This window comes from Octopus bimaculoides, chromosome 1, assembly GCF_046866305.1.
Source record: "Octopus bimaculoides isolate indiv1 chromosome 1, ASM4686630v1, whole genome shotgun sequence".
Lineage (NCBI taxonomy): Eukaryota > Metazoa > Mollusca > Cephalopoda > Octopoda > Octopodidae > Octopus > Octopus bimaculoides.
The window spans coordinates 9,359,539-9,376,331 of record NC_142928.1 but is presented as its reverse complement, the minus strand read 5'-3'; the positions used below and the strand labels follow the sequence as shown (position 1 = coordinate 9,376,331).

The following is a 16,793-nucleotide window of genomic DNA, read 5'->3' as shown; positions in this document are numbered from 1 at the left end:
AAATGGATGAAAATCTAGTGGTGATGAAATGTCAGCATAGACCCTCACAGTAAGGGGTGAGTAAGAGTGGGGACAGAATTGGAAATGTGGGTGGGTAGAGGTTGCAAGGGTGTTGAGGGGGAGTGTTCAGAGATTGTGATAGGAAATGGGTGAGAGAGTGAATATAATGAAGAACAGGTATTGAGATGTTGGTGCAGCCTTGCCAGGTGGGGCAGTCTTTTGTGCTCGCATTTCTTCAGGTGTTAGCATTGATCTCAAAGCTCTTTGGTGAAGCTTTGAGTGTGTCCTTAAAGTGCTCTTTCTGTCCACCCTGAGTGTGCTTGCCTTCCACTAATTCACTGTATAGCAGTCTTTTGGGTAGTTGTGTGTCAGGCATTCGAACAAGGTGGCCCACCCACCTGACTTGTGCTCTCTTCAGCAGTATGTAAAGGCTTGGCAGATCAGCTCAAGAGAGGACCTCCATGTCTGCGACCGTGTCTTGCCGGGTAATTTTCAACAGCTTTCTCAGGCAGTTCACGTGGAAGTAGCTTAGTCTTTTGGCATGGCGTTGGTAAACCATCCATGTCTTGCAAACATATAGCAGTGCAGGCAGTCAGCTGCTTGGTACACTTTCAGCTTGGTGGCCACCCTAATGCCTGTCCTCTGCCACACTGAAGAGCAGCTGATAAGTATTAATATTAATGATAATGCAAACGAGAGAGAGAAGATGGGCAAAAGCAAGAGGTAAAGAGATGATATGGTTGGGTACATTGTAAGAGTGTGGGACAAATATAGTGAAAGGGGGAGGAGGAAATGCATGGTGGGTGGAGAAGAAATTGTTTGTTGGTTGAGGAGGATGAGCAATGTAAAAGATGGAGAGGACAGTGTTAAGAATGAAAGATGGATAACGGTGAGATGATTCCAGAACCAGAGTTTCATTGAGGTCAGCAGGTCTTCTCAAGAACCACATCTGGCTTGTCATCTCCTTCATGAGGTTTATGGTTTTGAGGTCAGTCTTCACCACTTTGTTGTCTTCTTGGGTCTCCCTCTTCTTTAAGCTCTTTCCACATTCAGTGACACTTCTCTATACACCTGTGTTTCATCCATATGCATCACATGTCTGTACCAGTGCAGTCTTCTTCTTTCTTCCGATTTCTCTTATTTCCAGTTTTTTCTTTCAGCACATTTATGCTATGTTGTTTATGCACATCCTGCAGAGCATGCTAGCTTTATTTTTCTCCAGTCTTCTCAAAATCCTCTCCATTCCAGTCCCATATCTCACTTCCATGTAGCATTACAGTTTTAACACAAGCATCATACAATCTGTTTCTCACTCTGTGAGAAAAGACTATTGTTGCCAGCAGTGGTAGTAGCAGCTCTCTGAACTTTCTCCAACCTATTCACACACTGGCTACTATATTTTTTTTTCGTGCAATCACCTCCCCTGCTAATTAAATATTGCCTTCTATTTCTAGTGGACCTTCCAGGTATTTAAGAGATCTGTTTCCAGTGTGCTCATAGTTTGTATTGTTCCAGTACATCTGTCACATATGAAGCTGACATTCTCTGATAGTCTTGTATGTCCATAGCTTACAGTGTGTATAGCATAGGGGAATTGATACCTATTCCTTTTCTGCATATCAAACAAGATCATATCCCTGAAGTGTGTGTGTGTATATATGTATATATATACATGTGTGTGTGTGTATGTATATACAGGGTGCATAAGATATTTAAGGACAGATTTGTTTATGAAAAACAAATATATAATAACATGTTCAATTAAATATAATTATGCAAACTGAATGTTAAGCAATGATCGTTAATGCTGTAATCTAGATCTTATGGTAATATTTGTATCAAGTTGTGAGGGTTTCTAAGAAAGGTCATGTGGTTTACAAGTTGTTTTTATATTGTAATTCAGCTGTTGTAGGGCAATTTTTCTTTTTAATGTTTGGACTTCTTCTAAAATAATATAATGGGGAATATGGGGGAAGGGAGGCAGGGTAAGTCTAAGAAATTTGGTTGGTTTTAGCATGAAAAGAAAACATCAGATTTAGTGTATTAAATTTTTAAAAACTTTTTCTGGAAATATCTAACTTTTAAACATAATTTTTCAGAGGACAGAAGTGCAACCATCTGCTACTATTTTGTGCCAGTCACTATTGGGACCTCAGGTGTTTTCAGACCCCACACTGCTGATTTCCTCAGCCAAATCAGGATTCGTGAAGCCCATCTGAGAAATGAGCTCCATCAGGTGGGGTGGCTGTTGCACTATCCATGGCAACACCTTTGCAATCGTGTCTGTGAGGCATGGCTAAACATGCCATTTGTTCTGGGATGTATAACCTGTCACTCCATCCCCTCCATCTTCTGCTACTTACTTCCCTCCACTCCTTTTCTTTTTCTTTGTTTCCTTGCTGAGGTAGTTATAATCAATGATTTGATCTTTTATACTTCTAATGCTTTTTCTTTCTTTTTCTTCCTGTAAAAATGTTAATTTTTCTGTCTTCATTAATCTATTTCTTTATTTCCAGCCATCAACACCACAATTATCACCACAGGAAGAGCAAGAAAAACTTCTCGATGAAGCTACAAAAGTGGTTAAGAGTCAATCTTTTCAGATGAAAAGATGTTTGGTAAATATCTTCTCCCATTTCCATTTGTTGTTGCTAAAACTAAGTGGTAAAATATCAATGGCTTTTTACAGTTCTTGTTGAAGTAAGGTAGAGAGGAGGTTCTGCTAGGTTCCTCACCAGCAGAGAAAAGAAGGGTCTGGAAGCTTAAGGCTCCTCTGAATGGACAGGGATTTAGAGACATATTACTTGAAGCTTTTGATGAAAAAGAGGAGGATATAGCATCATATAATGGGGAGGACAACTGGAGGTTCCTACAGGACAACCTCTTGAGGGCCACTAACCAGATCTGTGGCTGGTGCGAAGTCCCCTCTCAACCTAAGGTAATGTGGTGGTGGAACAATGTATTTGACAGGGCCATTAGAGAAAAGAAACGGGCATGGAAGGACTGGAAGAACAGTGGTAGCAGGGAACAGTATCAGATCACTAGAAGGGAAGCTAGGAGACAGGTGTACTTAGCCAGAGGGGAAGCAGATAGGACAAAATTTACCAATATTCTGCATCGTGAGGACTAGAGACTTGAAGTGTTTTGTATTGCAAGACAGTGTGAGAGAATCGTGATGTCATAGGAGAGAAATGTATCCGCATGGATGGTGGCTCACTTACATATGATGATGCTGCAGAGAGAGAGACTTGGAGATGCTACTATGAAAGGTTGCTAAATGAAGAGAATGAATGTGAGAAAGAGAGTCTGCCAAATGTTGACCCAACAGAGGGACCAGCTATCCGAATTGACAGTACCTTGGTAGATAAAGCAATTGAGGGTATGAAGACAGGGAAACCCCTCAGCCCATCAGGAATCACTGTAGAGATGCTTAAAAAATCTGGCAGTGTAGGCTGTAGCCTAGTTACCCATATAGTCAACCAGGTGATACATGGAGTCATACCTAATGACTGGTATAGCAGCACCATAGTCAACTGCTACAAAGGTAAAGGTGACGCTTTAGATAGGAATAATTACAGAGGTGTCAAATTGTTGGATCAGGTGATGAAAGTGATAGAGAGGGTCATGTCCCAATTAATTAGGGAGAGGGTTAGTTTAGACGAGATGCAGTGGGTTTGTGCCAGGGAAAAGCACCACTGATACTATATTTCTGGTAAGACAACTGCAGGAGAAATTCCTAGCCAAAGATAAACCTCTGAACTTGGTTTTTGTTGACATGGAGAAAGCCTTTGTCAGGGTCCCTTGATCCCTTTTCTGGTGGTCACTACGGAAACTAGTGATAGACAAGTGGTTGGTGAGAGCTGTACAAGGATGTTGTCAGTAAGGTGAGGGTTGGCAATGAGTATAGTGAAGAATTCCGGGTACAAGTAGGGGTTCACCAAAGATCAGTCTTCAGGTCTCTCTTATTCATTATAGTCCTCCAGGCAATAACAGAAGAATTCAAGAATGGCTGCCCCTGGGATCTCCTCTATGCTGACGACCTTGCTCTTATTGCTGAGTCATTACCAGAACTAGGTGTGGAAGCAAGGTCTAAAATCGAAGGGCCCTAGAATCAATCTAGCAAAAACCAAAGTCTTAGTAAGTAGGAAGGCTGACAAATCACAAATCCCTTCAGGTAGATGACCCTGCTCGATCTGTAGAAAAGGTGTAGGTAGAAACTCCATAAGGTGTACCCAGTGTAAGCTGTGGACGCATAAGAAGTGCAGCAATATCAAAGGAAGGTTAACTGGAAAGATAGTTTTTGTGTGTGACAAATGCACAGGGACAATAAACACCGAAGATGTACAGAAAACAGATTCCATTACATGCTAGTGGGGAAAAGAAGGGGTAGTGGATAGCTTCTGTTACCTAGGTGACCAAGTCAGTAGTGGGGGCTAGATGCTCTGAGAGCATAGCTGCTAGAATAAGAATAGTCTGGGCAAAGTACAGAGAGCTTTTACCTCTGTTAGTAACAAAAGGCCTCTCGCTCAGAGTGAAAGGCAGACTGTATGACACATGTATACGAACAGCCATGCTAAACGGCAGTGAAACATGGGCTGTGACCGCTGAGGACATGCGTAACCTTGCAAGGAATGAAGGTAGTATACTCCACTAGATGTGTAAAGTCTGTGCATACACAACAGAGTGTTAGCGCCCAGAGAGAAAAGTTAGACATAAGAAGCATGAGATGTGGTGTGCAAGAGAGACGACTGCGCTGGTATGGTCATGTGTTGGGTATGGATGAGGACAGCTGTGTGAAGAAGTGTCACACCCTAACAGAGGAGGGAACTGATGCCAGTGTTGCATAACTGGCCTGTTTAAAAGTACCCTTTAATTGTTGGGTAATATGCTGTGCTTGAGAAGACCTGTTGAGTCAAGTGAAATCGTTGTCGTGGCCGATGCCAGTGCCACCTGACTGGCATGTAGAAAGCACCATTGGAGTGTGGCCAATGCCAGTGTTGGTGGCACATAGAAAGCACCATCTGTGTGTGGTCTATGTCAGTGCCGCCTGACTGGCCCCCGTGCTGGTGGCACATGAAAGACACCCACTACACTCTAGGAGTGGTTGGCATTAGGAAGGGCATCCAGCTGTAAAAACCTTGCCAGATCAGATTGGAGCCTGGTGCAGTCTTTTGGATTGCCAGTCCTCAGTCAAGCTGTCCAACCCATGCCAGCATGGAAAACAGACATTAAATGACGATGATGATGATGATGATTTTTGTTTTAAAGTCAGTTGAAAAAGCTGCTGAGTTGTGCATGATTTGAACTTTGAGATGGGAACTAAATAGTTTTAATTAAATATAGTTGACTTGTTAACACGTGTGACATAGTTCATCCTTTTGTTAACCTTTCACCTTACTAACATTGATAAAATATATCAACATGAGCAGGATACATGTTCCTAATTATCAACACCTCCTAACAGAGGTGGGTGGAGGATCTACAGAATGATGCATGTAAAAAAAAAAAAAATTCATAATCAAATGAAATTTTCTAAGAGGAAGAAAACAAGATTAGTGGTAATTGATATTAAATCCCACAGAAGTGGGGAGATAATTTTATGAAATGTAGAATTAATCTCACAAAATTAATTTACATTCCCAGGGGAAATGAAGTTTGATTATTTGTAGGTAAAGGGAAACAACTTTAGATATGTTCCTGTCTAGTTGACATCATCTTTGCAAGCTAGTTTCACTCTTTATTCTAGCCAAAAGATGCCATCTTTTTCTTTCTGTTTGTTCCTCATCAATCCAAATAGTTTCCTTTTCCAGTTACAAATTTACACTTTCACTGTCCCAGGAATAATGAGTTGTCAGAAATTGAGAAGACTAATTTGTCATTTCTCTTTACAAACAATATTTTAATGAATGGTCTCCGTATTTCAGAACTTGGTGTTGGTGTCATGTATAAAAGTACCCAATCCACTCTGAAAAGTGGTTGGCATTAAGAAGGGCATCTTGATTATTGCACTGCTTATTAACATGTTTTTAACTCGAGATATTCTCCACCTTAAAAAGCTCTAAAATTCCTTGAATATCTATAACAAAAGATATTTCTACAACTTAACCCTGAGAAACTAATGTTAGAAATGGAATAAATCTGAAACTAGAAACAATTTGATGAATTTTAGTTCCTTGGATTCAAAATATGGATAGACTGTGATTGCTTACTATGGCCCCTTTTTTTCTTTTTTTAATATTTAGGACAAAGGAAAATTAATGGAAGGCTTAAAGCATGCTTCAAACATGCTGGGAGAGCTGAGGACATCTTTATTGTCTCCAAAGACCTATTATGAGCTCTGTATCCTTTTTAAATGTTTGTCACCTTTTATATTTGTCTTACCTCTGACTGTTCATAGAATAATGAGCTGTCATATTAAAAGCATTAATTTTTTTTTAAAACCAATTAATCAATATATCTGATAAATTCAGTGCTTAATGCATTTAATGTCAGTGTTTTTGTGAAATCTTTTTATCATACTCTACTCCAATCAGTAAAATGATGATAGAGGCATGGCCGTGTGGTCCTACTATGTGGCGCTTTGTACAAGTGTTTTCCACTACAGCCATGGATTTGGTTGATGGAAACTGAAAGAAGCTTGTCGTGTATCTGTGTGTGTGTGTGTGTGCTTTTGTGTCTGTATTTGTCCCCTCCACCACTTGGCAACTGATGTTGGTGTGTTTACATCCCTGTAACCTAGCAGTTTGGCAAAAAGACACTGATAGAATAAACACCAGGCTTTAAAAAAGTAAGTACTGGGGGTTGATTCATTTGATTAAAATTCTTGAAGGTAGAGCCCTAGCATGGCTGACAGAAACAAGTAAAAAGAGAAAAAATAAAACTAATTGCTAAATAGAATTATTTTTTTTTTGCTGTGATTTCTTATTTCTTATATGAGAAGCTCTAAATGTAGCTCTAAGCCTATGGTTGTGTTTTTCTTTGACTTTCCTTTGATATGGCCATCTCTGATGAATTGCGTCATTTGGAGCTCTATCTTGTAGAAGAGTTCCAGAAAGGTCGAAAAGTTGCTGACTTGTATGAACTTGTACAATATGCTGGCAATATAGTGCCACGCCTGTAAGTATTCTTTCCTTTTCAAGTGATTTGTGGGTAAATGACTGGATTCTAGTTTTTCTTTAAAATGTTGTTAGGGACTTAAGAAATTTATTCCTCTAAATTTATACATTTTTGGGATCTTTTCCGTTTGGCTGCTAATTTCAATTTCTGTTCACATTGATTTCATATTCAGTATAATGATACACTTTTATAAGCTGATCAATGCCATGAAAATCACTTTTGCTATAAATCAATAAATAAAGAGTTATTAGTAATTAAAGTTTGAAAATTTTGGGTAATTTTAGCCAATCGTAAGCCGCAGACACATGCATGCCTGTTTCCATAGTAACAAGCTGAATATGAGAACTCTTTTGTCTGCGAGAAAACCTGTGTTGACAAATATATTGAAACCACCTGTTCTACTGTTTTACCCGCCTGGAAATTTTACTGTTCTGCCTGATTATGGCAGCAAGCTCCGGTAACCTCACATCTATAATGGAGATCACATTAAATGCATATTGAATGCTTAAAACTACAAAAGACAAGTTGTTTACTCATTTTTCGCATGTAGAATACAAATATTGACAACATGTGCTATTTTTAGGATGGTGACAAAAGAAAATGACAGTTTCCAAATCCTGCTTCCTGACTGGGTAAAAAATGTCAAACTTTAAAGATCTATAACTTTTTTTTTTTTTAATTTTTCTGGAAAAGTGAAATATCTCCAGCAATTCAGCTTGGAAAAATGCATTAATGTACCAAATTTTAAAATTTTCAATAAACTTTAATTTTTGAAACCTTGGCAGCCAAATAGAAAAGATCCCATTTTTCAAATAATTCCCTGAAAATGTATGAGCCTTTTTTTTTTTGTTACCTTTTTGTATTCTGTTACATTTGGTAATATTTTGATTGTACAAAAGCACAATATTAATTCTGTCAATGAGAAAAACATGTAAAACAGGTTTTTCGCTATGGTTTTGATTCTTAGATGTAGTTTACTCTATTTACTGCATGCTACCCTTGGAAAAGGAATGAATATCACAATACACATTTCCCATTGTCTTGAATACTTTACTCTTTCAAATCCAAGTGAAGAAGGCATGTGTCACAGAGACATTTTGCTGGTTACTTCAGCGAGGAAATGTTTTCTTAAAAAAAAATCTGAATAGAAGTTGATAAATTCAAAACCTTATATATTGTATAGGTTATATATATGTATGTGTGTGTGTGTGTGTGTGTATAATTATTGGTGCAGCTTCCTGGCTTACCAGTTATCAGTCAAACCATCCAACCCATGCCAGCATGGAAAACAGACATTAATCAGTGATGATAGATATCCTTAGGGGATGTAAAAGTTGAAATGGACAAGTGAAGCTGCAATCTGCTGTTATAGCTAATTATTGTGATTGATATTTGAAATGAATATTCGGGAAGGTCTAAAAATTTTTTATTATATTTAGAAATCTATTCCAATGAAATGATGGTCTGTCAATATGAAGTTTATTTATTTATTTCTTGTAGCTATTTACTCATAACTGTTGGTGTTGTTTATATCAAATCGAACGAACTCTCTCGCAAAGACATTCTGAAAGACTTGGTAGAGATGTGCCGTGGTGTCCAACATCCTCTTCGAGGTCTCTTTTTGAGAAACTACTTATTACAGTGTACTCGCAATGTTTTACCAGACGTAGCTGACGAAGCAGGGTAATTATTTATGTTCTTTTGATTGGATCACTTTGTAAAGAAATATTTATATTTGATGAAATATATATTTTAAACCTCCAAATATTATTTTCAAATAGAAATTCTGCATTGTTTATGAAATACTGGTTTCATATGTTGGCATATGGCATACAGAAAACCCCCACTACACTCTCAGAGTGGTTGGTATTAGGAAGGGTATCCAGCCATAGAAACCTTGCCAAATCAGATTGGAATCTGGTACAGCCCCCTGGCTTACCAGTTTTCAGTCAAGCTGTCCAACCCATACCAGCATGGAAAGCAGACGTTAGACGGCAATAAGGACAAAAGCCAACAATTTAAACCTGAGTGCTCAACTCGTACTCATTTTATCAACCCCGAAAGGATGAAAAGCAATGAAAACCTCAGTGGCATTTGAACTCAAGAATGTTGAAGTCAAAGAAATGCCACTAAGCCTTTAGTCCAGTGTGGTAAGGATTCCTGCTAGCTCCCCACCTTAATTGTAAGATTAACAAATTAAATCTCATCAATGCATAAACATTGCTGACTGCATCCCCAGGGCAGGCAGTTTGTTTGATTTCTGTGATGACTTTATTGTAGTCACTCATTCAGCAAAGCAACCTGAATGTGTTGGCTTAATCTACTTGAAATAGGAGACAAATCTCCCTCAAATCACTTCCTATGAACTTAAAAGGAAGGGCTCATCCGATGATATACTCCTAGAACCCATCACTAAACCTCTCATCAAATGACCCCCCCCCCCCACTATTTGCCAATATTCTATGAAATTTTAATAACTTTCAGACAAACTATGAACTGTAATATTACAAAACATCATTTTTGGAATCATTCTCAGTCAATTTCTGATTATTGCTTTCTAGAAATTCTGCCAACAATCAAGAGGTTTGGAGCCCAAAGCATGTAGATGGCAGAGAAAGAAAGTAAGTCTTCTTCATTTACTGTTTGATGATTAATGCAGGATTGGTTGGAGTAAATGATTAATTATTAAGACCATTTTTGACAGGGTACTCTAGAGCTTGGCTTTCAATTACTACTTGTTTGCAAAGCTTTATTCCAGTATGTTGCCACTCCTTATATTGTGTATGTATGTGTGTGGATTGTTTATTTTTTTGATGTTGTTATATGTAAAAACAATTTAACATTAAACTGAAGGATTACGCAAATATTTATTAAACTTTTACAAAGAAGCAGTTGACAGTGACTTTGAAGTTTTACCCTGCTTGCCTTTATCAGACTCTATATATAGTTTCAGCAGAAATGAAAAGTTAAGAACTACTTACATTTTTTTTTAAATGTTACATTATCCTTTGTCCCCTTTCAGTCTTGATCCCTTTTTTTCTTCCACTTTGGTCTCTTTTCCATCCTCTTCTGATCCTAATTCTCTCTCATCACTCTTCTATCCCTCCTCTTTGTCATGTTACATTGAATAGAGACAAGATATGGTAGTGAGTGGGGTGTCTTTAGATCTGCCTGAGACAAGACAGCCTCTCTTATTCTGAGAGCCTGATAAAATGGATCGAGTAACTCTGTAAAATATTGGCATTAAAAATGACGTCCAGCTGAAGAAACCATTCTAAAAATAGTTGGGGATCTCATCTAGGAAGGTCGTAAATTTATGAATAATAACCACTGATTTGTCTAACTTAGGTCAGCAGGAAAATGCAAATGTAAAATGATGATGGATATCATCATCATCATCAACATGTCTGCATACTCTCTACCCACCCATCTACCCTTCCTGTTCTTCTGTCTCTCCCCTATTTATCTTGAGTACTCACTCCCACACCTTGTTGCTCCCAATTTTTATCGTTTTCAGCCTTAATTACTCCCACCTACTTTTCTATAATATAAGGTAGGCATGTATCAGCCCTGTTGCAAGAAACCTCTTCCTGTCCCTTCTTTCAACCATTCAACACCTAGAATAAAGCTACTTTGTGCTTTACTGTACCTCTACTTAGTCAAGGGGAATATTAATCTTGTGAGGTACATGGTCACTTCATTAGTGCCAGTGCCATAAAAAGAAAAAAAGGTACCCTCTGTAAAATGATTGGTGTAGAGACACCTTGCCAAAGCAGGCATTAGAGAAAATAGCCCTGCTCATTGGACCTTGATGAACTATGCCAGTATGGAAGATAAATGGTAAATAATGATGATATACATACATACATACATTATCATCATCATTTGATGTCTGTTTTTGATGCTGGCATGGGTTGGATGATTTGGCAAGCCAGAGAACTACACCCGGGTCTATTGTCTGCTGGTTGCTCTTCCTAATGCCAACTACTTTACAGTGTGTTCTGGGTGCTTTCTGTGTGGCCCCAGCACCAGCAGGGTTGCCGAATGGCTTGCAAGACAAAGACCTCTCAGATGAGAGAGAGAGGGAGCAGAATCGAGGGGAAGTAGCTGTGTGTCAGGTAAGAGGTTAGCATATAACAGAGGGGACAGGTATGTAAAGAGACAGAGTGATTCACTTGTTATTGTTAGTCTCTGGATTAAGAAATAAAAAAAGCAAAACCAAAACCATTTGGTTTGAAACAAAACCTTTTGATAAAGAACTTAAAAATTTTCAATTTTTTTTCTTTTAGTGGTGAGGGAGACTATGGGTCTATACGTGATTCCATAGACTTCATCCTGCTGAATTTCTCTGAAATGAATAAATTATGGGTCCGCATGCAACACCAAGGCCATTCTCGTGATAAAGACAAACGTGAGCAAGAGAGACGAGAATTGCGTATCTTGGTTGGAACCAATCTCGTTCGCTTGAGTCAATTAGAAACAATTGATGTGGACAAATATAAAAAGGTAATGTTTTTTTTTTTTTTTTATTTAATAGAGAATTGTTTCTTGTTGCTTCATTTGATAAAAGTTATTTATGTAATAACTCCTGTCTCCTTTCAAAAAAAATTCTACGTTCAGTCATACAAGTTGGTCTTAGGTTCACACCCACGTATCAAGTCTGGCTTTAAATATTAGTTAACTGTCCAACACAAACAAATATTACTTTCTGTACTAAATTAATTAAGCCTGAATTTAATTACATACCTTCATCTTACCGATACTTGGATGAGGTGATTTAGCATTGTTGAATGACTATATCTGATTGCCATTAATATTGTTGTTTTTTGTTTGTGGTTTATTTTTACAATTAATAAGTCTTAGTAAGTAGGAAAGCAGACAAATCACTAATGCCTTCAGGTAGATGGCCTTGCTCAATCTATAGAAGAGGTGTAGGTAGAAATTCCACAAGATGTACCTTGTGTAAGCGATGGACACATAAAATGTGCAGCAGTTATCAGAGGAAGGTTAATAAGGAAACTGGTTTTTGTGTGTGGAAGGTGTACAGGTACAATAAACATTAAAGTGTACAGAAAATAGACTCCATCAAATGCCAGTGGGGTAAGCTAGTGGGTAATAGCTTCCTTTATCTAGGTGACCAAGTCAGTAGTGGATGTGGATGCTCTGAGAGTGTAGGCTAGGTCAGGTTCAGAGAACTCCTACCTCTGTTGGCAACAAAGGGCCTCTCCCTCAGAATGAAAGATAGACTGTATGATACCTATGTGCAAATAGCTATGTTACACGGCAGTGAAACATGGGCTGTGACTGCTGAGGACATGTAGGCTTGAAAGAAATGAAGCCAGCATGCTTCACTGGATGTGCAATGTCAGTGGTATGTACGACAGAGTGTAAGCATCTTGATAGAAAAGTTTGGCATCAGATGTGGTGTGCAAAAGAGATAACTGCACTGGTATGGATGAGGACAGCTGTGTAAAGAAGTGCCAATCTTTAATTGTGGAAGGAGTAGATCCAGGAAGACATTGGATGAGGTGATGAAGCATGATCTTCGAACGGAGGCACTGACTTGTGACTGAGACCCTTGGCAATATGCCATGCTTGAGAAGATCTGTCAAGCCAAGTGAAATTGTAATTGTGACCAATGCTGGTGTCACATAACTGGCACCCGTGCTAGTGGCACGTGAAAAGCACCTTTCAAGCGTTGGGCCTCATGGAGGCCAGGTGGCTGATGCCAGGTCATGTAACTAGCACCTGTGCCAGTGGCACGTAAAAGGTGCATTTCAAGCATTGGGTCTCTTGGAGGCAATGATTAATGACTGAGACCTTCAGCATTCAAGCGAAATCATTGTTGTGGTAGATACTGATGTTGTGCAAGTGGTACCTGTACCAGTGGCACGTAAAAGTGCCCTTTACACTCTTGGTTAGCATTAGGAAGGGCATCCAGCTGTAGAAACCATGTCAAATCAGACTGGAATCTGGTGCAGCCCCTCAACTTACCAGCCCTGATCAAACCATCCGACCCATACCAGCATGGATAACGGACGTTAAATGATGATGATGATGGTTGTGAATACTTAATACAGCTTCATGTTTTGTTTCATGGGTAAAGTCATCACCATCATTTGATGCCCGTTTTCCATGCTGGGTTGGATGGTTTGACTGTAGCTGACAAGCCAGAGAGCTGCATCAGGTTCTAGTTGTCTGTGCTGGCAGGGTTTCTACAGTTGGATGCCCTTCTTCTTAATGCCAACAACTTTACAGAGTGCTCCACTGGGTGCCCTTCACATGGCCCCAGCACAGGGGCTTTTTTATGTAGCAACTTACTTAACACTTTTTCTTTCAGGCTGAAATGACCTGCAGTTCGGACATTCAGCTGTCAAAACTCCAATGTCATCATGAACATCATTTAATGTTGGATTTCCATGCTGACATGGGTTGGACGTGAATTGAAGACACTGGTTCTTGTTTGATTACTGAAATTAAACCATACTTAAATCTAACATTATACAATTGTCCAAATTCCGAGAAAAAGTCTGTTAAGAAATTAAAATAAGCCAAAATAAATGATATGTTCTTTCTGTCAGTTTTCTTGGAACAAAGAAAACTAAGAATTTTCTAAAAAAATATATGAAAATTACCTCTTTTGTTATTGTGAAAAGGTTATCAATGGCAGCTGAAATTTTCCTATTTTAGGTGATGCCTGGCATTTTGGAACAGGTTGTGAGTTGCCGTGATGCCATTGCCCAAGAATACATCATGGAGTGTATTATACAGGTAAGAATTCTTCATTTGATTACATTATTGCTGCACAGAAACAATTATTTGAAATCGGTTAATCACAGTGCGGAACATATTGATCAAAATATTATATCAAATCAAATATATTTCATCATCATTTAACGTCCATTGTCCATGCTGGCATGGGTTGGACAGTTTGACTAGGGCTGGTAAGCCGAGGGGCTGCATCAGACCCCAGTCTGATTTGGCATAGTTTCTATGGCTGGATGCCCTTCCTAGTTCCAGCAATTCCAAAAGTATAATGGGTGCTTTTACATGCCACTGGCACGGGTGCCAGTTGTATAACAAAATTCTCCAGAAGCCTGTCAAATTGGTTTACAAAAGCAGTGGGAGGGGGGGCTCTTTGATGTTGTTTCTGTAGAAAGAGACCTTTGTGAAACGTTACCTTTTTGTGACTCATCCTCCCCAATGTTTACATTGATATTTCCTGACAGATCCAAATGTCATCCATTATTTCTAAGTCATTGTTTCTGCATCCGTTTTAAGTTAAACTTCTTGGCCACTCTTCATTATTCATTCAAGTGTTTTTGTTCTGTAAATTACTATATTTAGTGATTCTTAACAGATCTGTAGACAGTTATTAAAACTGTTTTCTATCATCATCATCATCATCATCATCAGAACAATGAAAAGCAAAGTTGACATGAATGAGATTTGAGCTCAGAACATAAGTTTGTGAAGCAGAAACCACAAAAAAAGTTCTTTTCTGAGCCTAATGAATCTACCCTAACCACTGTCCTTAATTAAACTGGAATAAAATAAACTAATTAAGAGCTATGAATTTAACTGAATGATGACTGAATTTTATTTATTTAAAAGAATCTTTTACAAATTTTATTAAGATAACTGGGTAATGTTGTTAGTAGGATAGGTCGGGTGGAAGATGAGAGAAAACAAAAATAAAATAAAAAAGTTCAAATATATATTTTCTCTCGATTATGATGATCTTTCCCTCTTACCTATCCTACTAAAGGAATTACCCTGTTATCTTCTTAAAATCCAACCAAGTTGCCTGAGAAACACCAACACATTTTATAAATTAATCTTTATTTCTGTTGTCATTGTAGGTCTTCCCTGATGAATTCCATCTTCAGACTCTGAATGGTTTCTTGAGGGCCTGTGCTGAATTGCAACAATCTGTAAACATTAATAACATTATTATTGCTTTAATTGAAAGGTGAGTATTACAGTCTTAGCTAGAAATACCACTTTTAGTCTCATATTTTACTATATGTTTTTTTTTTTATGTTTATCATCACCATCATCATCATCATATATCCATTTTCCATTGCATGCATGGGTTGGATGGTTTGAGAGGAGCTGACCAACTGAAGGGCTGTTCAAGCTCCCATGTCTGTTTTGGCATAGTTTCTATAGCTGGATGCCCTTCCAGATGCCAACCACTTTACACAGTCGACTGGATGCTTTTACGCAGTACCAGCACAGGTACTTTTTATGTGGGACCAACACCCACAAGCCCACAAGTTTAGGGATGCTCAGCTGGAGACTATTGCAGGGGACGAGACTGTATGCAAGGGCAGCCATGTTTTTACTTAGCTTGACATATCTTTTCAAGCTTAGCAAACTGCCAGGTGTCTTGGTCCCTTGTCATCCCCTCTCTGTGTCCCAACATTTGTAGATCCTTTCTCACCATGTCTTCCTGGGTCTACATGTCCATACGTTCCCTTCCCAATTAGAGATTGGCATCTCTTGATGCAACTGTCTTCATTCAGACACATAACATGGCCATACCAGTGCAGTCCTCTCTCTTGCATGCTACATCTGATGCTACGTATACCCAATTTCTCTCTCAAACCACTTACACTCTGTCATATATGCACACTGGCATTACCCATCCAGTGGTGCATACCAGCTTCATTTCTTTCAAGTCTTCTCATATCCTCAGTAGCCACAGCCCGTGTCTCACTGTCGTGTAGCATAGCTGTTCATACACAGGCATCGTACAGTCTGAGGAAGAAGCCCTTTGTTACTAACAGAAGTAGTAGTTCTCTGATCTTTGCCTAGCCTATTCTTATTCTAACACCTATGCTTTTGGAACAACCATCCCCACAACTGACTTGGGTCACCTAAGTGACGGAAACTGTCTACTGCTTCTGAGGATCTCACTTGACATATGAAGGAGTCTATTTTGTGTACATTCTTGGTGTTTAATGTACCTGCACATCTGCCACATGTAAAGACTACTTTCTCCATTAGTCACCCAGTAATGCTACTGCACCTCTTATGTGCCCATAGCTTGCACTGAGTACATCTTATGGAATTTCTCCTGACACCTTTTCTACATACCGAGCAGGGCCATCTCCCTGAAGGGATCTGTGATTTGTCTGTTTTCCTACTTATCAATACTTTGGTTTTTGCTAAATTAACTCTAAAGCCCTTTCATTCCAGATCTTGCTTCCATACTTGAAATTTCTTCTCTGTTTCTGGTAGTGATTCGTCATCATCATCATCATTTAACATCTGTTGTCCATGCTGGCATGGGTTGGACGGTTTGACTGGGCTGGCACTCTGGAAGGCTGTGCCAGGATCCAGTTTGATTTGGCATGGTTTTCTATGGTTGAATGCCCTCCCTAACGCCAACCATTCCGAGAGTGTAATCGATGCTTTTATGTGCCTCCGGCACGAGTGCCATTTGCATGACACTGGTATCTGCCATGACTGTGATTTTGCTTCACTTGATGGAGCTTCTTCTCAAGGACAACATAATGCCAACGGTCTTGGTCATTGTCTCTGTGAGGCCCAACACTCGAAAGGAACTCAGCCACTTTGCCTCCATGAGGCCCAGGTGCTTGGCCACTTTGCCCAATGCTCAAAAGGTACTCAGCTACTTCGCCTCTGTGAGGCCCAACATTCAAAGGTTG

At 39.1% G+C, this 16,793-nt stretch overlaps 1 protein-coding gene across 1 annotated transcript in view; it reads left to right on the top strand.

The window, feature by feature from the left end:
• The first annotated feature begins 461 nt into the window (after positions 1-461).
• The window catches only part of LOC106874199 (vacuolar protein sorting-associated protein 35), a 35,727-nt gene continuing 19,395 nt past the window's right edge, over positions 462-16,793 (top strand). Inside the window, exons 1-10 of the mRNA XM_089347229.1 lie at positions 462-485; positions 905-988; positions 2,517-2,618; positions 6,243-6,339; positions 6,993-7,116; positions 8,617-8,799; positions 9,678-9,737; positions 11,406-11,622; positions 13,807-13,887; positions 14,979-15,088. Of these exons, the coding sequence (XP_089203355.1) occupies positions 462-485; positions 905-988; positions 2,517-2,618; positions 6,243-6,339; positions 6,993-7,116; positions 8,617-8,799; positions 9,678-9,737; positions 11,406-11,622; positions 13,807-13,887; positions 14,979-15,088 (1,082 nt within the window). The remainder of the gene's footprint in view (positions 486-904; positions 989-2,516; positions 2,619-6,242; positions 6,340-6,992; positions 7,117-8,616; positions 8,800-9,677; positions 9,738-11,405; positions 11,623-13,806; positions 13,888-14,978; positions 15,089-16,793) is intronic.